Here is a 25,788-nt window from a genome sequence, read left to right as displayed (position 1 = left end):
ATATGGTAAAAATTTTAAGTAAATCTTGAGTGTACGAATTATTGCAATTAGATTGCAATATTGCAATTAGAGTCTGGCGCTCACAATATATCTTATCTGCTGAGAAAAAAAATTGCACAAGGCTTAATATATTTTCCAGACCCTGCTTAAAGGGTCAGCAGGTGCTGGCAGAGCGAGAGTATCCTAACAGGAATGTAAGATCATAGCAGTGAAACACACACCCAGTACTGGGCATGATGATAAATATGACAGCAAGTCTCGTATCATGTGGCAGTTACAATTTCTCTTTCTAATGATCCTTCAAACTGTTATCATTCCATCAGGCCCTCATCATGATAAACAGTTCTCTCAAATTTCACAGTTAATCTGAGTGTGTTTTTGAGCCTGAAATAGTGTGCTTTCATTTGGAGGCACCAGAATGATGGCTCCATTTACTGTAATGTTCAGCTTCACAGTAAATAAATATAATTATAACTTACAAAAATGTGTTACCTTCCTGATTTCCATTATTATTGCACATTTGTCACACTGAATAGTTTAAGATGTTTAGACAAAATGTAATATTAGACAAAGGGAACCAAAGCTAGTGCAAAACACATTTTAAAAATTATTATTTCATTTATTTAATAAAAAAGTTTTTTATTAAAACGTAATTGGCCTCCTAAACTTGATAACTGGTTGCACCACCTTTAGCTGCAATAACTGCTACCAAAAGCTTCCTATAATTTGATATCAGTCTTTCACATCGCTGTGGAAGAATTTGAGCCCACTCTTCTTTGCAGCACTGCTTTAATTCAGAGAAATTGGTAGGGTTCTGAGCATGAACTGCTCATTTCCTGCCACAGAATCTTTATTGAATTCAGGTCAGGACTGTTATTAGGCCACTCCAAAAGTGAAGCCAATTAGACGTGGACTTCCTTGTGTTCTGGATTATTGTCAGAGCCAAATCAAGGAAAAAAAATCTTTGTCCCAAACATTATGGAGCTTACTGTATATAGCAAGTGTAAAAGAAAATTCAGTAGATGCTAACTTTTTGCTGATTAAGTTGGTCTAGACTGGAAATCCACTGTCTCCATGCAAACCATAGGTATTTCTACAGATTCAGAATGATGTGTTCTCAGCACAGTTGGGAATTTAGTGGGTGAATTTCACTTGCTATAGTGCTTTCTGCAGCTCTTAACTTATCCCTGCTTCAATCTGTCTTACTAATATTATAGTTATGCTCAGTGGTTCAACTGATGTCCCGGCTGCTATGAATATGTCACATAGCTAAAGAGGCAAGCTATGAATTGTGAAGAGCCATTTTAATCCCTGGTGACAGAGCTTAAATGCTTAGGAAACTAAAGATATTTTTACACATAGCGTCTGCTGAATATCTGCTTTAACAAACACTGTCAGATAAAAAGTGCTTGGCAAAGATTTTTCCAGATTCATTATAATAATTCTTCACACTAAAATCCAGTTTCCAGTTCACCTCAATCTTCTATAATGCATTATTTTTTCATGCACAAAACTAAAAACCACACAAGAAAAATTCACACACTGAAAATGACACAGAAACATTGAAATGACAGGTTTCTTTTCCCTGCACTGGTCAAAATGACTAGTTTACAAGTCAAATGACTCAAATGCATTTACTTATGATACGGTAAATATTAGCAGTTTATTACATTGAAATGTGTTGTTTCACATCAAATAATTTAATAACTGCTGTTCACCTTTCAGGAGATGCATTTGTTGTTTGGGTATTAGACTGTTGGCAGGGTTCAAAATGTCGTTGAATGCGGGGAAAATTACACACACTGAGGCATATTAAATAAATATAGAAAACCTATCCACACACATGTTTGCCCCATTAATGCACTGTATGCTTGTACACACAGGGCCAAGTTACTTGTAAGAATTTGGGAAACGTTGGGTAGCATTGCTTTGGAGTATAGCTTGTTAAATTTGTGTGAGATATGATAGGCAATGTTGTGTCGTGAATCTTTGCACAATTTTTATATCAATAATTTTAATGGAAAACGTGTTTTTCATCAGATATCATTTCTTTTTGTACTATATTTGTTATGAGTTAGTGATAACAGTAATTCATATAAATGTAGGCTATGAGACACATTCTAGCTGAAAGAAACACATCAGTATCATTCAATTATTTTTCCTTTATCATGAATGATAAAGAAATGAAAGTGTATGTCATATTTTAAATGGAAGAGTTTTTACTGGGCTATTGTATGTGACAGACCTACTAATTGTCTGTATGTCAATAGAGGATATATAGGGCTAGCTAACATTAATTTAGAAATGTTGTGTTGCAGTGTAGCAACAGTAGCCTATTTAAAAAGTATGAAACGGCAGAGCGGAGAGAACTACAGCATTGATTTACCGTCTCTGTCTCTATCTCATGAACACAGATAACATTTCATCATCACTGTGTAAGTACTACCGCTCAAAATATTTTGGTTATATATGTCATTTTTGAAATTGAGTGTCTTTAAATAGGTTAGTGGTATTTTATAATGAGGATATTTCACACTGTAATGTAAGCGTTCGTTGGTAGCTTAATAGTTTTTGTGTTTCATGCACCAGATATGACGTGAGAGTTGGTACATCGCCAAATCGTGGTGGATGGTTGAATATTGTTTTCATGTCATCCCATCCCCATACATTACATACTGTAGAGTACAGAAATACAGTGCAAGAGTTAATTATTACACATTTAGGTACTGTACCGCATTGTGTGACAATGTTTTAGCATTATTTTATTATCTGATATTAATGTTTCATCTTAAACCTTCATAAGGTTCTCATTTACATGCTTTATAATCGACAAAAAATATTTTATTCATTTTTGGAGGGATTTTAGATATATTTCTGGACCCCTAGATATTTTAGACCACTGTACTGATGGAAAGCTTGTAATTCCCACTTGAAAATGATGCAACAGTGAGTTTCTTGAGTAAAAGCAGTTTATTTGTATTGAAATACGAGAATATGTTGTGATTTACAGTAATGCATACTTTAGACATGTTGGATAGATATGGAGCTGCTGGGTACACTGCTTAGTTTTTGCTTTATAGATCTTCAGTAGTTCTACATATCTGCGCTTAGAATTTATGAACTTGTGGTCAAGGAGTTTTTGATCCAGGACATGTATGGTTTAACCTGCTGTATATATGGTATCTCTCAGTATTTCATTGCAAACTAAAAAAGAGCCTGAATAATCGCCTTTGTGGCACTTAATTTCTTCCTAAATTATGAATATAAACTAATCTAAGTATTGTAAATGGTACAAATGTCTTGCTTCATTTAAGCCATTTTTCAAGTCTCTGTGAAGCTCACATCTGGTGTTATAAAGCTTTGAATAGGGTACCCCCTAAATGGGCAAGGAATGGCCAGATTTGGTATGTGCGCAAAGGGGTTAAACAAGTGCACTTCTATGTCATTTTGCATGCGCATCCAATGTTTTTATTGGCTGATATACCTTAAATGTCCAAAGGGCAGATGTATTATTTGTGGACTTGGAGTGTATGTGACATTTTGATTGGCTGGTGTAGGTAAATGTCCAATGCATGCAGTATTGCGATGATGTAACCAGGCAGGAAAAAGAGAGGAAGAAGAAGGAGAAAATGTAAAATGGGGCTTTATTGTGTGGACGTGTGAAGTTGTTTGTGAATTATGTCTGTTGAAATGGGGTCAGAAGGTACAGAAATTAATGTTTTTAAGGACTGAGAGTCTGTCGTCATTGTGGTAATTTCTATAGGGAGCCCTGAAAAGTGCAAAACTCTCAGTGCTATATAGGTATGGGGCATGCCACCCCGCCAATACCTGTACAATAAAATGCATTGACTCCATAAAAGGGAACGTTTTTAACTGTACAAAGAAGCTGCACTTGCGTTCAGTGTCATATTGGCAGAGTCCTGCATCTGAGCTTCTGCAAGCCATTAGTCCAGAACATATTCTGAGACTACATTGTTTGCATTCTTGTAATTATGTATTTGCTGGCTACATCGACGTGAATGTGGTTACCATGGTTTAAAACATTACTTCCTCCATCAAGTCAGCAAAGCTGTATGTAACCCACTGTGAAGTCCAGTGTTATGTCGATTAAGTTAGGGAGTGATACTGTGGACATTTGCGCTGTGATATGAATAATAAGCTGCTGGCCACGGTTGATACAGTAGCCTGAGGTCACTCTCACTACATTTACATCGACATGAATGGAACAAAGTGGTTACAATGTTCTGTCAATTTAAAACAACTAATGTTAGCTAAGCACTTACTGTATACTGTGCTACTAGGCTATATAATTTCCAGCATTAAGTTGGAAAAGCCATATCCCTACTGTGCTATAATGTTATGTCAATTATAAAAATGTATTCAAAGCTGAATGTTAATAAAGTTCCAGTACTGTACTGCATTAAGATGAATTTTGACGCCATGTTCATGCAGTTGGTTTATCTCTCATCTGAATAATTTTTGTATCTCAAATTGAAACCTGTTGATTAAACATTTTAGCTATTTGAAGTATGTGTGTAAATGTTTTCCTTGATACAGTAGCTTAACTTTCACCATCAAGGTTTTAATTGAATGTGATCTCTAAATCTGACGTAGATTTGGTGCCATTTTTTTACCGCAACATTAGAACACTAGATAAACCTGTACAACCTGTTCACGTGACAGCTTTAACTCAATTTCTTAAGCATCTTAAAAACTGATACAAGTGCATGGGTTTGTGATTGAATTGTTTAAAAATACAAAATTTTTCACAGATCTACCCTCTTAATTTTCCACTCAAAATGCATCATATTGATGCGTTTAATTGTTAAAATGTACAAATATTTCTCCCGGGGGACCATGCCTCCGGACCCCACTAGAGGGTTTGGGGTCCCCATCAGTTTTCCTACATTCAGTGGGAAACACTGGATTATGTCTTCATATGTGTTACAAAAACTATGTTACTGTAGACCCAGGTTTAACTTGTCTGAACAAACACACTGACTCGTAATTAAGAAAAACCATGGACAGCTTTGTGGAGACTGCAGCAGTTGTCTATTATTTCATGTTTATTTGTATTCATTTCTATTGTTATTTTAAGTAAGCTACAATTAGTGGGCTAACATGAACTAGAAAGCTATGTAAAGCACAATGGATGATGCAAGAAAAAAAAACTGTCCAAAATTGTTTAAGTTTTACAACTCCAGACCAAACTGTTGATTTAAAAAAAAATGTTTTGTGCAAAGGTCTTCAATCGCTTATACTTATTTGAAGGCTGGCAAAATGCATCCAACCTTGGTTTTGTACAGTAATGTTCTACTGTCATACATCATCAGAATGAACCGATTCTATACACTATATTTTTAATTTTTTTGTACTTGGTTTTTTTTGTACTTCAGTTGAAACCTGTAAGAATTACAAACTGTCCAATGTTTTAGAAGCTAGTCACTACTCTTTAAGTGCAAGTGTAGTAGCTAGTCAATTAACACCATTACGAATTGCAAACTGTCCTCTAAGTTTTATATTATATGCTAGTCACGACTACATTGATATTATTTTAAAAGCTAGCTAGTCAATTTAATTGTGTTTTATAAAGTTTATTGATATAAACAGATCTCATTTCCAAAAACATAATCATGATTCACTTTTGTATTTTGTAAAAAAGTTTGGAAAATAAAATTGCTCTCACTTTGTTCTCAAAATTACATTTATTTCATATTTTCCCAAGCTCTGATATGTTTTACATACTAGTCAATAGTGTATTGTCGTATGTGAAATAGTGAAAACTGAAAAGTCACTGAAATAATATTGCATCCTTTTATTTTTAAAGAATAGTTATTTGCATAATATTTGCATAATAAGTTTAAGTCCTTTACGTCCAAATACATAAACACACACCTCAAATTAAGGCAAGGTTTTTCCAGGAAAGCCACCTCAAAATATGATTCAAATGCTACAGCATTCAGCTCTATTTCGGGGTGGGGGTGGGGGGGGTCCTCAGCAGCTCCCAAACCCCCAGCTTTCTCATGACCAGCAGTTTCAAACTCCTGCCTAACAGCCTGGGTAGAATGATATATAAAACTTTCCAGAGAATAACAAGGCTTAGCATAAAATCTATGGCCAAAGGCCTGGGTACTCACTGCGGATGCATCTTATAAAGAGACCCATCAATTCCAACAGTTGTGCGCAAGCGTGGAATGCCTTTGTTGTCCTTCAGTCGCGTGAGTATGCCCCCCAATGTGGCGGCGATAAGGTTGGCAGAACGGAAGGAGACAATGGTGCAGACATGCTGCACGGCAATGCAGTCCTCTGGAGATGGCTCCACTCCCAGACGAGTAAGAATGTCTTTGGCTTTGGACAATCCTTCCTTGCTCCTGGTCATGAGAGACACGTAAATGAATTTTGCTGGCCTTGTGATTAAATAAACAATCCTAAATCCTGAAATCGTAAACCGATAGACTACCGTTAACCAAAAACATGGTGTAGGCGCTTTGTTTCATTCATACAGCTAGCTGGCTACTTGGCTACACAGCTTCATTAAACTAGGTGCATGAATACCTAGCTTGCTAACTCCTGCTCAGTTCAGTTAGTCTAAAATGATAATAGCCTTTATGCTCTTCGCTAATGTTACTAAAGTGTAGCTAGCTAGCTAGCACTGGAATATATGGTGGACTGGAAATTCCACCATTCATTTCCCCATAGGCAATTATGAGATTAACAATTTAAAACATGAAATCTTGAATGCACGCGAGGCTTCCCATTCACAGTTGCTTCAATATAATTCTATAACATATCACAAAATAACTCAATCATAAAACTGGTAAAGGCACAAGCCTACAGTATGTACCTTTGTGCATCACCACACAACTACACTTCCCAACCGAAAATAAGGAATTGGATGCTGCTGACATCACCAGCGCCGGCTTGTACTGACATTTCGGAAATCGCCTTGACAACTGTCAAAATTAATCAATAAATATATTTTTTATATTTGATAACATGTATCCTTAATATCATATGTCAGCCTGTATCATAAACACTTAAGTTACCCAATCCCAAACTAACAGCTATAGTCTACGGTTTAGCTAGTAGGCTATGTACGCATATCTCGCTCCAGATTTAATTATCTAATGGTTCATTTATTTATATGTATTATTATTATCAGTTGCTCATAACAAACGCAGTACATCTCAACAAAAACATGTTTTTAATGTACAAAAATACCAAGTTACTCATGCATACAAAGCACTGTCTATAGGTTTAAGTCATTAATTAAATCTCACAAAATCTAGGCTTGCCATTAAAAGTACTGATATCAAGGCAAAGTTACAGCAAACAATATTGGCTATATTAGCTCACACAAATTAAACAATCTCCATTCCAAAGCAATGCTACCCAACATTTCCTAAATTATTTCATGTAACTTGGCCCTGTGTTACCATCTTACCATCAGAACAGAATGTGGTCATTCAAACATTGTGTGTCAAATAACAAACAAATGCCTAATTGAAGAAGTGATTTAAATGAATGTTTTAACTAGCTGATGAAAAGGCTGCGGAAATTTATGTTTATTCTTGGCTGTAAAGTTAATTTTACAAAATGTACAAGTGCATATTTGCAACTTGAAATAAATACTGATTGTAAAATTCATACTGTAGATAGATAGATAAATAGATAGATACTGTATAATAGTTTATAGATTATCCCCATGAGGACATTTTCTAGCAGCGTCACATTTACAAACAGATAAAAATTACAACTATCTTGGCCTAGTAAATAAATATACAAACCTATGCAGACACGTTTGCCCCATTGATGTACTGTATGTTTGTGGGTCACATAAAGTTTGCTCAAATAAGTACAATAGTATAATTTATTTTACAGTGTAAAATAATAAAATAAATCGCATTTGTGAACACAATTTTCTAAACATAACATTATTATTATTATTATTATTATTATGTATTTTATTCATTACTGTATGTGCTTTTCCTACAACACCCAAAGCCCTGTATGCAGACAGTTGGTTCATTTTTACAGTTTTAGGTGTAACAGCCGAATTGGACATTATTTCCACTACAAATGATTGGCATTTCACTATCATGTGACACATAAACTTTGAATGACCACATTCTGTTCAAATGCTAGATGAAAAAACACAGGGTCAAGTGATATGAAATAATTTAGGAAACACTAGGTAGCATTGCTTTGGAAATGAGCTTGTTTAATTTGTGTGAGCTAAGATAAGCAATATTGTTTGTTGTAACTTGGCTTCATTTTTATATCAATAATTTAATGGCAGGCCTGCAAGTTTTAAACAATGGCTTATAGTCATTGCTTTGCATGCGTGATTAATTTGTAATTTTTGTACATTGAAAATGTGTTTTTGCAGATATATATTTAACTTAAAATTCCACATTATTAACTTGAGGAAGTTATTGCATCCTCAAAAGGGAAACTTCAGTGTAGATTAATATGAAAGTGATAACTCACTTTTCTATTGCTGAAACATGTTTTGTTTCAATCTTCCCTTTCGTTAGAAGTTCTGGGGTGATCCGCCCCTCAAACAACAACCCCTCCTTGGCCATCTTGACTAGAATGAGTCGAACAAGCTCTCCCATGTACATCCCACTGGCCATCTTCTCAAACCTGAAAGTACAGAAATGCACAATGAAGCTTGATAAATACAAAATTTGACAGCATGAGTCAATGAGTTACAGAACAAAATAAGAGTGCAAGAAATCTCTGCAGTATTGAAAAGCATGTTAGAAACATGTAAAACAAGTGTTTCAGCATCAATAGCCACGTTTCCACCGCAGGAACTTCACCCCGGAACTAGGAACCTTTTGAGGAACTCAGTGCGTTTCCACCGCAGGAACTAGGGTCTAAATTTAGTTCCGGGGGCTTTATTTTACCCCCCAAAAAGTTCCTGCTCGAGGGGTAGTACTTTCCGAAAGTACAGGAACCTTTTGGGTGGAGCTTGCAGCGCTGAACATTTCTGATTGGTCGAGTACTCGCAGCATTTTTTTGTGTTTATTTTCAGGGGCCATGTTTAAAAATATGCAGGCGCAAACCGATTTATTTTCATAATAACTTCAAATCAAACTTGTATGTTATGCAGCGCAGTAGCCTACTTTTGGTTATAGCCTGCCAACGTCTTGGAATTATAACGTGTGCTCTTCTGTTCTTTTCTTGCTTTAGTATTCGTTTTATAAAATGCTAAGCATTCGTGCTGGGACAGCATATTACGTACCAAAACATTCAAACGGATTAATTCGGTTGCTGAATATTTTCTTCCGGATTTTCTTTGTTAGCCCGTTGTAATTGACTCAAAATGTTTGATACAGTTATGTGAGGTATGCGGTAGTTCTGCGTAATTCACATTGGTGATACAGTAAAAGCAAACTGGAAATCACCTTCTGCACTTTTTGTCAGGGTAAAATAACAGGTTAATTCTAGTAATCGTCCCTTTAGCTTTTTCAGACTGCCGTAATTTTACTCTGCCATTCTTCAATTCCACAAAAAGACCAGGAAGACTATGGACTAATTTATGGTGCATGGTTCGCATCTGGAGGGCACACTTCGCTGTTCAGCTAGCAGTAACTTCGAAGGAAAGCAAACGGTGGCTGTACCACTACTAATTAAAATTTTCACGCAAGTCCGAGTTTTCGTTCTATTCTTGTCATTTTGCGATTAGCCTATATAGAATTATGATGAGAAAGTAATCAAACAGCAAATTGTTTACAACGTGTGCATGTTTTATGCTGTTGTTGCCAGTTATATTGGAAATGTGAATGCATTCTGTCGCTTCGGATGTCAAGACATGAAAGCGAATGTTCGCATAAAAACATAATGAATGTGTTTGAGAGGATATATAAAACAGTTACAATCTGACTATTGGCCTGTTATATCCTATTTGTTGCATAACAACGGTCCAAGTTCAACTACCAACGACTGTTTTGCTTGACAACGGTAAAATATGCCCAAACGGCTGCAGAAGAATATTTCAATTCCAGGTGATTAAATCGATAAAAATCAATAAATACAAAAGTAACCATATATAGTCATTGTTGGTAACCCGTTGTATATAAGTGGAATAAACCCCTCCGGGCTGTCCCGGTTATTAGAAAATAATGTAGGCTACTTCGGTGGTAGTATGGGGTTACAGAAGAAATCATATGACAGATGGACCGACGACAACGTCGCTTTTTCATACGTCAGTGGGCTAATTTGCCTAATCTTCGCGGGACTTTAGACCGCGGTGGAAACGCAGACAACCATGGGCTGAAGGAACCTTTTAGTTCCTTGAAAAGTAGTTCCTGGGACTAAAAGTTCCTTTTGGTGGAAACGCGGCTAATGTGACTGAGCAATGGTGATTGTATTCTGTCGGGTCATATAAACAAACCAGTACCATTATTCACAGGGACATTGAGTAATCACCGCCATGCGATGGAGTCCCATGACTTACAGCTGTTTCCCAGGGTTTAAGGAGCCTCGGTCAATCTCTCTGTCAAATTCAGTACGGATGTCCTCCAGTGAGCCGTCATCTCCAAAGGCCCCCCACTCAGTGTTGATGCACATCCTGCCCTCATCCCCCTCCACCAAGTCCATGTGCCGCAGCTCCTCCATGTAGCATGCGTTGGTGCCTGTACCTGAGTTTTTTCAAGAAATGAAATTAGCACTAGCCTTTTGTGTGAACACTGCACAGTAATACACCAAGCATGTGTGCCACTTCATCTTGGCCAAGCTGGTTACCATAATATCCTCCTCCACTTATACTGATGTATAATCAATAGGCTCGGATCAGTTTGCATGTGAAACGTAAGGTTCTTCTTCTTTTATAATACTACTACTACTTCTCGCACACCCCCAGGGCCTCTGGCCGAGGCGGGGGTACCGGTTTGCTCATTTCCTCGTCCTGGAAGTTCTGTGTCCTCCCCAGTTATAACCCTACTTCCTCCTCCTTTGAATTTCATGCAATTACTGTAACTCATCCCTCAAAATTTCAAATTATTGTTCTATACCGTCCTCCAGGTCCACTCGGCTCTTTCCTGGATGAGCTGGACACTCTCCTGAGCTCCCTCCCTGAGGATGGCACTCCTACTATTCTACTGAGTGACTTCAATCTCCCACCAGAGACCTCCCAACTGTCCAGGGTTGCCTCACTCCTCCAGTCTTTCGCCCTATCCCTGTCCTCTCCCCCCCCCCCCCCCCCCCCCCACACACAAGGCTGGTAACCAACTAGACCTTGTATTCACCAGAAGCTGCTCCATTCCCCAACTTACAGTGACTCCCCTCCATGTCTCGGACCACTTCTTTCTTTCTTTCTCCCTCTCCTATTCACTCCCCCTCAATTCATCCAACAGCTCACCCACAGTAACTTTCAGGAGAAATCTCTCTACTCTGTCACAATCCTCCCTCATCTCCACTGCTCTGTCTACACTTCCCCCTCCTGCGTCTTTCTCTAACCTGCCAGTTGATCTTGCTACCTCCACCTTCAACTCCTGCCTCTCCTAGTCCCTCAACTCACTTTGTCCTCTTGTCTCCAAACCAGCACGCTCCTCACCCCGCCGCCCATGGTTGACTAAGTCACTACGCTCCAGCAGAACATCACTGCGGGCTGCAGAGAGGAAGTGGAGGAAATCCCGATCCTCTGATGACCTGACCGCATATCATACCCTGCTGGCGACTTTCACATCTGCCCTCACATCAGCTAAAGCCTCATTTTTCCAATCTAAGATCAGTGCATGTGTCTCTAATCCACGCAAACTATTCTCCACCTTCTCTTCCCTCCTCATTCCTCCTCCACCCCCACCTCCCTCTTCCCTCTTCGCAGATGACTTTCTGGCCGCCTTTGAAGGAAAGGTGGCTACAATCCGGAACTCCTTCTCCCATCCAGTGAGCCCCCCAACCCCCCGGGACAAACCCACAGCCACACTGACCTCCTTTGAGATGCTGGAGGATTCCGATGTACTACAACTCATCACCTCTCATCGTGCAACCACCTGTCCACTTGACCCCATCCCATCTAAAGTTTCCCAATCCATTTCCAGCGAGTTCCTTCCCTATCTGTCCTCCATTGTTAATTCCTCTCTTTCCTCTGGTCATGTTCCCTCTGATTTTAAGATGGCTTGTGTTACCCCACTTCTCAAAAAACCCACATCAGACCCCTCTGATGTAATGAATTATCGACCCGTATCGCTTCTACCCTTTCTGTCCAAAACCCTTGAACGAGCAGTTCTTAACCTCTTAAGGCACAAGCCAAATTTTGCCAATCCTTGCCCATTTAGGGGGTACCCTATTTAAAGCTTTATAACTCCAGACGTGAACACCACAGAGACTTGAAAAATGGCTTAAATGAAGCAAGACATTTGTACAATTTACAATACTAACACAGATTAGTTTATATTCATAATTTTGGAAGAAATAAAGTGCCACAAATGCAATTGTTTTGACAAAAAATCCAAAATAAATTTGCACTTTTTAAGTTCGCAATGAAATACTGCGAGATTGAATATATGCAGGAGGTTAAACTATACATGTGCTAGGTCAAAAACTTCTTGACCACAAGTTCATAAAATCTAAGGGTGGATATGTAGAACTACTATAGATGTATGAAGCAAAAACTAAGCAGTGTACCCAGCATCTCCAAATCTATCCAAAATGTCTAAATTATGCATTGCTGTAAATCATAACATATCCATGTATTTCACTACAAATCAACTGTTTTGACTCAAGAAAATCACTGTTGCATAATTTTCAAATGGGAATTACAAAATAGCTAGGTGTCCAGAAACATATCCAAAATCTCTCCAAAATTGAATAAAATGTTTTTTGTCCATTATAAAGCATATAAATGAGCCCCTTATGAGGGTTTAAGATGAAACATTGCTATCAGATTAAAAAAATAATGCAAAAACATTGTCACACAATGCGGTACAGTACCTAAATGTGTAATAATTAACTCGTGTGTATTTCTATACTCTGTACTCTCGTATGTTTTATTGTATGGGGATGAGACAACATGAAAACAATTTTCACCCGTCCACCACGTTTTGGCAATGTTCCAGCTCTGACATCATCGCTGTTACATGCTTCACAAAAATTATTACACTTCCGTCTAACGCTTACATTACAGTGTGAAATATTTACATTATATAACACCACTAACCTATTTAAAAATACTCAATTTCAAAAAGAACGTATATAACCGAAATATTTTGAACGATAATACTTACATAGCAATGGTGAAATCTCCTCTATGTTCAGTAGATAGAGACAGAGAGACAGTATCAATTATATTGTTCTATTCGCTTCTGTTTTGCTCCAGAAAACGATGTCAGCTAGGTCTATCAGCAAACATATGGCTTAGCTATGTTCAGAAGTCCTCAATAATAATAGTATTTTCCAAGAAATTACGAAATATCCTTGAACATGTTTCGTTAGGTGCATCGTATTTGTCTGCTAACAGAGTGTGATTGCGTAAGTGAATGCTATGCTAAGAATATTTTTTGTTACGCTGACCTATAAAACGCTATTCCGAAAGCAGAATTAGACATGTTATACATCGTTAGAAAGCTTATACTCTCGCCTACCGAATAAATGAATTCAAAATCTAGTCAGACTGTACTAAAAAGGGCGACGACGCCGTAAACAACAGGTGTGGTGTTACGCACAGCTATTTTGGAAGATACCCAGGCGTCACAGATGCGCCTATATTTCCCAAACGGATTGTCCAAGACAATATATGACCACGCAGTCTCAAAAGGGACATATCTACACGTAAAACCAACAGTAAGGTTTTATATTTATTCAATATTTAGTCCCAGATATTGACTGTAGAATGACATGGTATCATTTTAAAAAACTTTTCTCGTTTATTTCGTTATTCAGTGAGCAGCGTTTTCACTGCTGTATAGGCATATCTTAGGGCTATTGTCGGGTTTATCTTGTTGCTATGACGGAATACGATTTTTTAGTGGTGAAAGAATATTTTTATGAATGCCAAGATAGACAATATTGTCCATTATGTCAAGGGTGGGGGTGTTTTTAGATGAGACTGCAGGGAGGGTGTGTGTTAAATGAACGACGGAGCGACAATGGTGGGGCTGCGAAACTCCGTTTTCGGCATAGTTGTCATGTATCGTCTACTAATGAAACTGAAACAACGCGTTTCTGTTTTCATCTCACACTTTGGTTGCAGTAGCACCGAATGTTTGAGTTTAGTAATTTAGGCACGCGGGCGTGCCCACCACTAGGGGCTGTGCGCTAAGAGGTTAAACAACTAACCTTTTTTCTCCATCAGAACAACCTGCTAGAGGCCTCACCAGTCTGGCTTCCGATCCGGGCACTCAACAGAGACTGCGCTCCTAGCTGTGACGGAGGTACTTGCCACTGCAAGAGCCTCACGCCTCTCCTCTGTCCTGATCCTTCTTGACCTGTCTGCAGCTTTCGACACGGTCAACCATAAAATACTCCTCTCCACCTTGGCTGGGATGGGCATCGCCGGGACTGCCCTGTCTTGGTTCGCTTCCTATCTTGCAAATAGGTCCTACCAGGTCACCTGGAAGGGGTCTGCCTCTGCTTCTCATCCCCTTGTTGCGGGAGTGCCGCAGGGATCTGTACTGGGTCCTCTGCTGTTCTCCTTATACACCAGATCTCTTGGTTCAGTTATTAATTCACATGGCTTCTCCTATAATTGTTATGCAGATGACACACAACACTTCTTTTCTTTCCCCCCCTCGGCCACACAGGTCAATGATAAGATCTCTTCCTGCCTGGCTGACATCTCCACCTGGATGGCCAGCCACCATCTGAAGCTAAACCTCAACAAAACTGAGCTGCTCTTCTTCCCGTGCAAGACCTCCTTACTTCGTGAGCTCTCAATCACGGTTGATGGCACCACAGTGACTGCCTCTCACTCTGCCAAGAGCTTGGGGGTGGTCCTGGATGACCAACTGGACCTCAAGGAGCACATCAAGGCAACATCACGGTCCTGCAGATTCCTTCTGTACAACATCAGAAGGATTCGACCATACTTGACGATGCATTCCACCCAGCTGCTCGTCCAGGCTACGGTGACCTCTTGCCTTGATTACTGCAACTCTCTCCTTGCAAGCCTGCCAGCTTGTGCCATACAGCCGCTACAGATGATTCAGAATGTCGCTGCCCGACTCATCTACAACCTTCCCAAATTCTCCCACATCACTCCTCTGCTGCGATCACTCCACTGGCTACCGGTCGCTGCCAGGATCCGGTTCAAAGCCCTGACCCTTGCCTACACTGCTGCCAACAGGACAGCCCCCATCTATTTGCAGGACATGACTCGATTCTATGTGCCTGCTCGACCACTCCGCTCTGCGGCAGCAGGGCGCCTTGTAACCCCTCCCATCCGCCCAAAGGGATCACAGAGCTTCTCCACCCTAGCTCCCCAGTGGTGCGAACTCCCCGTCCCTCTCCGAACCTCCCCCTCACTACCCATCTTCCGCCATGGCCTGAAGACTCATCTCTTCAGACTATACCTAGACTAACCACCACCACGCTGTATATTTCACTCTAAATCTCCCCCCCCCCCTTTTTTTCATGACACTTGTTACATGTTGCCCCATCCCAGCACTTTTTGGTAATTTGTATTTGTCCTAATACTGTAGCTTATTCTTCTGCCTAGTTGGCTTTGCAGAGGTTGGGTCTGAATAGTGTTCACTGTGTGAACTAAACTGTGTTCTTGGCTAGAAATAGCTGTACAAAATAAGTGTTGTACCTTACTGAACCTGTGTTTAGCAGTTGTCTATGACCATGAAATGCACTTTTTGTGCGTCGCTTTGGATAAAAAGCGTCTGCCAAATAAATGTAATGTAATGTACTACTATTAACAATAATAATAATAATAATAATAATAATATTGTCTTCATCTCAGGCAATTTACTACCTCCATGCTGGGCATTCAAACTGCATAATGCCCAGCCCCTCAGTCATTATCCCTTATTTAAATGCTTGTCAATATCCTTCATAGTTTTTACTGGAAGTTACTGGAATTTTTATTAACCATAGATTTTAGTTGTGCATTATGATGGCATCACAGACTTGAGCTTGCAACATCCTTCAAAAATAAGCAATTCCTGCTGCCCTTTGCTCCAGACACAAAATCAGATAGGATGCGCAGGTGATAGTTACCTAGACATTGTTCTGATACTGCTTTTGCTACTCTATATTCTAGCCACATCTTTTATGAAGTTAGTTAGCTAAGCCCTGTATTCGGGAGTTAGCTTCCACAGGCTAATTCTACCTAATGCTGATTCATAAAAAACTAGCAAGCCATTTTGAAAGTTAATCACCTACCACCCATAAAAAATGTTTTTTTTTTAAATTGTTTTTGAATACTCTACAAACCAGTATATCTTGTGTAGCTTATTCAGCCTAATAACACTATGCATAAAACACCTTTGCTTTTCTCCCACTACCACTACTCACTTTTTTCTGAGTTCTGCCAATTCTACTGGGATGGCAGGTATGCCATCCGGAAAGTTACGACTGGGTGGGGTATGCCCCATTCCTATACAGCACCGAGAGTTTCCCACAAAATAGCCAACATCTGCACCTTCTAACCTCATGTAAACACACAGAATTCAGATACAACTTCACACGTCCACACAATAGAGACGCAAACATGTGATATTTTAGTATTTTTCGCGATTTAGCATTGTTCCCGATTTTGTCATCACACATGCTCCAGTCCCACAATCAATAATTTTCCCTATTGAACATTTAGCTACATCCTCTGCCAATAAAAACATTGAATCAAAGAAGTCTGATCAAAGTAGCCAATTGCAGGTATGTGCAGATACACAAGGAAAATGGACAAAAAACAATGCCTGCCCTGAAGTGGTGGTCTACTGTCTTTCAAATAAAGAGTAAACAATGACATTAAAAAATTGCTTTTTTATTGCAAAGGTAAGTCTGTTGTTTGAAGCCTTTTTGGTAAAATACAGCCACACTTTAGACAGATTCACTTTTGGCATTTTGACTGATTTTAATGTTATCTAGCTTGGTACCTGCTGTTAGTCGACAGAGTGGGTGTAATGTTAGTGAAGAAAAATGGTACTGAAATGAAGGACCGAAATCTGCGTTATTAAAACATCCACATAGCCTATGTTAATTATCTCATCATTTGTCTGTTTTGTGCTTATTTAAAACTGATTGCTTCACTTTAGCTTTTGTTTAACAGATTTCCATACTTGCTATAACTACAATAGGGTACAGAGGTATGCACATACAAATTAATATGATCAGATTAGTGGAATACTGCATAATTCATACCAATACATTTAAAGGGTAATTTCACTTTATAACACTTCTGCTTCTCATGACTGATATTGTCCTTCTAATGAATGTGTCGCCATTCATTTTTCGATTAGTTATTTCATTTTAAATGTCTAACGTTAGAAACAAAGACCTATTTTTTTTGCGCAAGTCCACATAGTAGCATGGTTTCCGGTTTCCGAAGCAAAACATTCTGCAAACTAGAAAAAAAAAAACGTCTGCTAGATTTTGTTTGGTGTGATATCGGTGTAATAATGAGGTGCATTGTACCCAGTTGTTATAATGCCCCCATTAAACTTGCCTTGAAAGCACATTTTCATAGTTTTCCACGTGATGCAACTTTGTGCCAGACATGGCTGGATGTAATCAGACACCCCAACATAACAGCCAAAGAAGTTCGCAAACGAGGACTAAGGGTATGCAGCGACTACTTTGAAGGCACCGACTAGCAAGGTGACTGTTTGAAGCCTGGAGCTGTACCCACTGTTTTCCCATTGTTGGTCAAACCGCTCGAGGTAGGTACAATGGGGTCTGTGATACATAGGATGTCTACCACCAGTTGCCATTTGTCCTGGGAATAGCCTGTGGTTCCTCAATCTCGGCCCGCTCCTGACTCGCTCTCGCACGATCAGCCTGCAAATTAGCCAGCTCTTCTTCTGTGTATTCTGGCTCGAATCGATAGGGCATAGCAAACACATGATCAAAAACAAAATCTCCTTCGTCCTCAGACATTTTCGGTTTCGCTAGCTAGTAGTCATAAAACACTATTCTTACAACCAACCTAATGTTATTGTTTTCAGGTACGCCCACATCAGAAGTCGCGCAATGATATGCATCCTCGAGTTCAACACTAAACTGCCTGGGTCTACTTCCTGCATTTGTAAAGGAAAACAACAAAACAGCGTAAAATATTAACATAATGAAATAACTAATCGAAAAATGAAGGGCGACATTTATTAGAAGGACAATATCAGTCATGAGAAGCAGAAGTGATATAAAGTGAAATTCCCCTTTAACTAAGATTAATAAGTAATATACATATATAAAGAATGAAACCTCAATCTTATTAAATCTGTTAAAATGAATGAAGTACTTGTTTTAAATAATTAAGTAAATAAGTATAAATAAATAATTATTTTTACATCCTATACATACTATTTTTACAACTATACATACTTTTATAGTTATTTATTTAGTTCTTTAGTAATTCATAGAACTAGTAGATCACAACCAGTAGATACAGCTGTGGGCAATACAGTAGGTGCAGGCTACAATGCACGCTTCATTTTGAACAATGAATAATATTTGATTTATACTTTAGTTTCAAACATCAATTTAATTTTATCAGTATCATCAAACCAAAGAAAATTATTATAAACAGGAAAGAGAAGTTCCATCAACATTATAAAGACAGTCATGGCTCTATTTGTTTTTTAATTAATGACTTGAGTATATATAGACATGTATGAGTAACTTGGCATTTTTGTATGTTGAAAATGTTTTATGTTGAGATTTAACCCTACTGTACCTGCCTGTTCCATTAAACTACTAGACAATATTTAGTCGTACCATAGCATGCCAACTCAAGCACCTTCCTGCCAGACATATAATATACTGATAATTTACAAGACATATACCCATGTCATAGCATGAGAAAACCTCACCATGGCTACTTACACTTCTAACATTTACCTTACTGATTCTATTTCATCATGCCACAGTGTAACAGCTATTGTAATCCCAACCAGACCAGCCAACTCCGTTCTGCTTTGCCATGCAATGCATCTCATAGTCTATTGTACCCCATAAGGAAATATTCTGTGCCTTATTTTGCAATACCACACATAACAAAAAATAAATACTTATCAAATGTTATACTTATATATGATATTCATTTCTGAAAATGTGATTCTAGTTACCTATAATGATCCCAACTTCACAGCGCTGGTCATCAAACCCACAGGTCATCATGGTTCCTACTGTATCATTGACCACTGCCATTATGTCAGCATCATAGTCCTGGGAGGGGAAACACATTCTCAATTATAAAATAAATATTTGCAATACATGGATTGCTCTCTGGTATTACGCATCTGCAAATAAAAAGTATTTATAAATTAGCATTGTTGCTCATATCCAGATAAGTAAATGTTATTAACTTGTGCTTTGAAATGAAATGGAATGAACCTGAAATCATTTTGGGTCATGTGCCTAAGATAAAATACTGCCCCTACTAGTTATAAGCAATGAAAACTAGATTTCATCAAGGACTTTGTGTGTGAGCTTAACTCAATCTTACACATTATGTTAAATATCTATTTTATTTTTATGTTGCATATTGCTCTATTATTGCTTATTTTTCACACTGAATGGTTCCAGATCTGTGTGACAGTGTATGTTAAGGTTTAATGAATCCTGTACACTTTACTGTGTGAGTAAACACAAAACATTTTTTTAAAATTATTATTTCATTTATTTAATGAAAAAAGTTATCAAATGCCTATATCACCCATGTAAAAAAAGTAATTGCCAGCTAGATTTTCACTGCTCCAGTTTAACCTTATGTTTAGCTAGCATTGTTTTACAAGGCTAGCTAAACATATTGAAGTATTTCCTATTTAATGTTATAGGAAATGTGAGTGCATGTGATTGGAGTACAAGTGTTCTCTAATAGCATCCTTGTGTTATAAAGTTATCTGGATCCAAGCCAGTCTTAGTCATCAAGCTAAATATGTTTCAATATTGTAGCTAGTCCAATACACTTGTTTTATTGTATGACAGTGATAGATATTTATTATGTAGATATTCACTTTCACAATAGCAAGAGTTGAGGATAGTAATAGCATAAACTCCCCACCATCTTGAACAGCTAATGATGTTTGAGTTTCCATTAAATGTTCCAGTTTGTCAATGTTGACTTTGATATTTCTTCAGTGAAGCATAAGTATCAGTATCTACTAAATTCTCCAGCAAGGAATGACTGAAATGAACTATGATATGGAGTCTCATCATAAAATTCAACTTTTAAACCATAGACCAGGGGTGCACAACAAGGGCCCCCCAAGGGAAAAAACCTACCCCTCGTTTCTTGATGGCCTTGTTCAAAAGCTTAACAACATCCATCCCCTCCACACCACTGGCTTTGAAACGTTTTGTCCATGTCAGAAGAATTGCCTGTAAGAACAATTATCATTTTTGGTCACCCTTACAGAACAAATGCACTAACAACAGCTGTATGAGGTCTGTACTTTTTTCTGTACCCCTTTCCTTCATTCAGCATTAAAAACTCTAAAAAAACTAAACCCTCTATTTTTAATTTCAACTCTTTAGAGCTTTCAAAATTATTCATAGATTGCAGTACATGATCATTCTTTAGTTGTTTAAAGGCAAGGAAAAGTAAATGATGTCTACTCACTAACCCCGGTCGGTTGATTATGATGTCTTACCTCATCTAGTTTGGTCTGGGCACATGGGAAGGAGAAGGTGAATCCCACAGGGAGCTTTTTGTCCTTAATGTTTTGCTTCTCCATGAACTCCCCTAGGCATTCTGCAACATGGTCGAAGAGCTACAGAAAAAGAGCTTTGCTAATTTATATTGCAATACGAGAGATTGGGGAGCTTTTTTATCTCGTTTTTTTTTATTTTTTTTATTTTTATTTTTGTCAATAGTAAAGAATTCCTGCTGATTGATTGAAAATTGTGGATTTTCTTTTCTGGAATGTCAGACTTTTGTAAGTGTCTTTTTCCATCAAAAAGAATAGAAATGCATTAATTAAATTTGAGCCCCCTTGAATTCAGAAAATAGGGAGGGACATATAAGAGGAAGAGAAGGGTGAGGTCTGAGAGGAGGAGGAATGTGATGGTAGGCATGTTTACCCGTGTGCCGCTGCCATGGATGATGTCCTCTGGAGTTTCAAAAACCTGGCTCTCCATCTGGACTGTTTGCCTCTTCTCATGGGACACCTTCACACGTAGGATGCGGAAATTGGACCCCCCAAGGTCCAGTGCTATGAAATCACCCTTTTCTATGAAATGCAAAAAAAAGTTAACAAAACCATGTGATTATTCAATGTCTTTCACGCGACGATAGTACAACTATGACAAATGGAGAGAGATTGCACCAATTCTCATTCATAGTTTTGCAATCTAGAAGTTGCACCCAGTCTATTTTATTCAAGTCCTCTGGCATCTTACTACAGTTGGCTCATCCAAAAATTAGACAAGAAAACTATAGCTGGAATACTACAGTTGGTGGGTGTGGTCATAATTTGCACATTTATTTATTTATTTATTTATACAGGATCCCCATTAGCAATACACAGTGTGCAGCTAATCTTCCTGGGGTCTGAACATAAAATACATACAATACATACAAGATTATATAGTGAGACATAAAATCAAACAAACAGACAAAATAATACAAAACAGTAACATTAGAAAAAATTGTGCCACGTTGTGCCACGATGACTTGTACCAAGTGGCTCCACTGCTGGAAATTGTGTGAGGATTATTACATAAAATGAGATCCAGAACTGATTTTCCCCTTATAGACTGAGTTAACAATATCTAAAAATTCCTCCCTGCATTTTCCCTGTCCAGATTAATAGAGTGTGATTGAAGTCAGGCTTAGTAACTTTCCTTCTTGACAAGCTTGTTTTATGTTTTCACTGAGCATTATATTCATGTTCCTATGCAAATGTGATGGCCTACCGACATTAAGGCCCTTCTCAAAAGTAAAATTTTGTTTCTTTTCAGCCAATTAGATGTGGTCTTCCTTTTGTGTTTTTGATCAATGTCTTGCTGCATAACCCAATTATGGACTGCATTTATATAGAGCATTTTCCAGCAACTACTGCCCAAAGCACTATACAATGAATGCCTCTCATTCACCCATTCACACACACACTCACACCCCAATGGCAATGTAAGGTGCAAGGTGCCAACCAGCTCGTCAGGAGCAATTGGGGTTTGGTGTCTTGCTCAAGTACACTTAAACACACCCAGAAGGCTGTAGTGGTAAAAATAGGTTCAGTTTCTGTCCTTTTGTTTCCTATGTTCCAGAAACGTTTTCCCACTTTTATCCACTTCACTGGGAGTTGGGCAGTTGTCTGACGCGTGTTGTAATGAAAATAAAAATGCATTATTGTTGTTGTCTTGTTGAATTTATTTACAAATAAATGAATATAAAACTGCAATAATAAAGTTAAAATTAAAGTCCATTTAATGTTTTCCAGATTCCACAGGTCCACTTTGGTTGTGCAAAACACGCAATGACCGTTTCCACTTGCACCCGGCTACTCCCGAGGGCCCGCCTCACCGCACCATCTTAAATATAATTTATTCCCCCTTCTCCTATAGAGGGACACACTCATAAAATAATCAATGCACACTAAACAATAAATAACAAATACATGATAAATTCCATTATAATTTCAACTTAAATGTAGAACAGAATAAATAATAATCCTTCATAGTACTTTTGGGGTTCTTATTATAAACCAACATAAATGAATGGCTCCTACACACCGGCCCCTAATTGTGTGTCTATGCAACAATTACAAACAGAAATGCTATATAATGCTATATATATATCATGTATTCTAAACATTACAGAAAAATCAAGAAATGAGAGTGAATGTACAATGTGGTACTTATCTTTATGTCTTGCCAAGCAGGTCAATCTTCATTCAGTGACCTCTGAGCCTTCAAGAAGCAGGCAGAGATTTGTCACTGGTCTTTCCAAGACTCCAGTCTTAGTCTTGAGTGTAACAGCTCTTGTTAGTCCTTTAGAGTCAGGCTGGACCTTTCCAAGAGGCCAGGATCCACGAGGAGCTGTGCTGTCGACCACCATTACGACATCCCCTCTCTGGAATCCCTCCTGGAAATCTTTTTACAGTAAACCATTTCTGTCTCTTCTGTCGTTTAATGTACAAGTCAGACTTCTGGAACAATCCAGGTGGGAAAGCAGGATGAGTCTTTAAAAGGAGAATGTGGTTCGGAGTCAGCGCCTCAAGGTCTTTTTCATCCTCTGTAACAGTGGTAATAGGGCGGCTGTCTAAGATGGCTTCTACTTCACACAGTAGAGTTTCAAGACTTTCGTCATCGAGTTCTTGTTCTTTCAGGATGGAATAAAGAATTTGTCGCACCATGCGGATAAGTCTTTCCCAAACTCCACCGTGATGTGAAGCTGCAGGAGGATTAAAACTCCATTAAACTCCTTTCTGAAGCATTTCTTTCTGGATCTTATTGTGGTTCCAATCAGAGATGGCCTTTTGCAGCTCATTTTTTGCACCAACCAGGTTGGTCCCATTGTCAGATCGGATGTGTGTGACTTGACCTCTCCTACACACAAAACCTCTCAAGGCGTTAATACAAGAGTCAGTGTCCATCGAATGAGCCATTTCAAGGTGTATGGCTCTACTTGACATGCATGTAAAAATTACTCCATACCTTTTCACGTGACTTCTTCCTCTTTTTACGTCAAAGGCCAAAGTAGTCTAGTCCAACATTGCTGAATGGTGGAAGATCAGCTCTTAGTCTCTCCTTGGGAAGATCTGCCATCTTTTGCTCCCCCATCTTGCCTCTCATGCGTCTGCACACAACACATCTGGATATTACCCTACGAGTAGCGGAGTTGGCATTAACAATCCAGTACTTTTGCCGGAGTTGTGAGAGGATGTGATTTCTGCCGCCGTGCCCAAGGTGTTCATGTATGTGACGAAGCACAAGAGTGGAAATGTGATGATCCTTTGGCAGAATCATTGGTCGCTTGGCCTCATCAGGCATTGCTGACTTGTTCAATCTCCCTCCTACTCGTAAAACTCCATCCTCTAGTACTGGATCAAGCTTGTAGATGTTACTTTCTCTAACTTTTCCATTTCATCTGAATATCTCTGTCTTTGGCAGAACACAATGATGGCCCTTTCTGCTTTCAACAGATCATCCAAACTTATTGACTGTCTTCCAAGTGTAGTCTTAAAAGCTTGTATTTGGTCACACATCATTTTGCTCTGGGCTCTTGTTTGAGACTTTGTGTCATGACTAGACTTGATTTCTTTTCTTTTCACTCTGAGTGACTGAAGAATGTCTTTTAATTTTAAATACCATGCCACTGCTCTCTTTAATTTGTGCCAACTAGAAAAGTGTTCCAGTAGCTTGTTTGTTGGGTTTTCCTTTTCTTTGTCTTTGATGACAACACTGAACACAGCGGTGCTCCTTTTCACCTCTGGATCATCCTGAGAGAGTGAGAGGGACTCCATGGGGATTTGAGGCCATTCCTCTTCTGTCCTCCACAGAAACTCTGGTCCCTGGATCCATTCCTTGCACTTGACCAATGTGCTTGCACTCACACCTCTTGATGCCATGTCAGCTGGATTCAGTTTGGTTCTGATGTACCTCCATTGTGATACATCTGTGTTGTCCCTTATGAGAGAGATTCTGTTGGCCACAAAAGTGTGAAATCTTGTTTGCTCATTTGCTATGTACTTCAAAACAGATTGACCGTCGGTCCAAAAGTTTGACTGACTGAGCTTTAACTCCACCTCCTTTCTCAGCATCTTGTCAACTTTAACAGCCAGCACTGCTGCTGCCAGTTCCATGTGAGGGATGGTCATCTGTTTTAGAGGAGCCACTCTTGCTTTACCAAGCATGAAGGATACATGTACAATACCTGTCTGCAGTCAATCTGAGGTAACTTACTGTGCCGTACCCATGATCGCTGGCATCGGAAAAGTGATGTAGCTCAGTTTGTCTGAGTGGTCTAAATCCAGATGGTTTCACGCAACGAGCCACTTGGAAGTTCTCCAACACATCAAGATGATCGATCCATCTTCTCCATTTGTCAGATGCAGCTTGAGGTATTCTGCTGTCCCAGTCATGTTTGCTCCTGCAGAGCTCCTGAAGAAGCAACTTTACAGGTAGAGTGAGAGGGCACAAGAAACCAAGTGGGTCATAGATTGAGCTCACTATGGACAGCATGTTTCTTCAAGTGTGAGGTTTATCTTTCACAATGATGTTGAACTTAAACATGTCATCCTCAACACTCCATAATAATCCAAGTGCTCTTTCTATTGACAGTTTGTCTCTGTCTAGGTCCAGTTCCCTGACCTCATGGGCTCTGTCCTCCTTTGGAATATGCGCAAGTACAGTTCGGCTGTTGCTCATCCATTTGGTCAGACGGAATCCTCCTTTTTGACGGAGAGATGTAAGCTCTTTGACCAGCTCCACTGCTTCCTGTTCAGATGGGAGGGACTTCAAGCAATCATCAACATAAAAATTGTTCTCAATAGTGCTTATTACCTTGGGATGAAACATGCTCTTGTTGTCTCTAGCTGTCTGCCTTAGTGCAAAGTTTGCACAACTTGGAGACGATACCGCTCCAAAAAGGTGCACCAACATGCGGTGCTCAACTGGAGGCTTACTGACATCATTACTAGGCCACCACAGAAATCTTAAGAAGTCAACATCAGATTT

General features: G+C 38.9%; 1 protein-coding gene across 1 annotated transcript in view; it reads right to left on the bottom strand.

Moving 5' to 3' along the window:
* Positions 1–25,788, bottom strand: part of LOC135247717 (hexokinase-1) — a 72,585-nt gene that overhangs the window by 18,339 nt on the left and 28,458 nt on the right. The window contains exons 4-10 of the mRNA XM_064321493.1: positions 21,193–21,341; positions 20,763–20,882; positions 20,395–20,490; positions 19,236–19,335; positions 10,466–10,649; positions 8,491–8,646; positions 6,138–6,371 (exon numbers count right to left, since the gene is read on the bottom strand). Coding sequence (XP_064177563.1) covers positions 6,138–6,371; positions 8,491–8,646; positions 10,466–10,649; positions 19,236–19,335; positions 20,395–20,490; positions 20,763–20,882; positions 21,193–21,341 — 1,039 coding nt within the window. The remainder of the gene's footprint in view (positions 1–6,137; positions 6,372–8,490; positions 8,647–10,465; positions 10,650–19,235; positions 19,336–20,394; positions 20,491–20,762; positions 20,883–21,192; positions 21,342–25,788) is intronic.

Source organism: Anguilla rostrata, chromosome 2 (assembly GCF_018555375.3).
Source record: "Anguilla rostrata isolate EN2019 chromosome 2, ASM1855537v3, whole genome shotgun sequence".
In the NCBI taxonomy this organism is placed as follows: Eukaryota; Metazoa; Chordata; class Actinopteri; order Anguilliformes; family Anguillidae; genus Anguilla; species Anguilla rostrata.
Note: the sequence above shows the minus strand (reverse complement) of the source record. Positions and strands in the feature narration are given on the sequence as shown.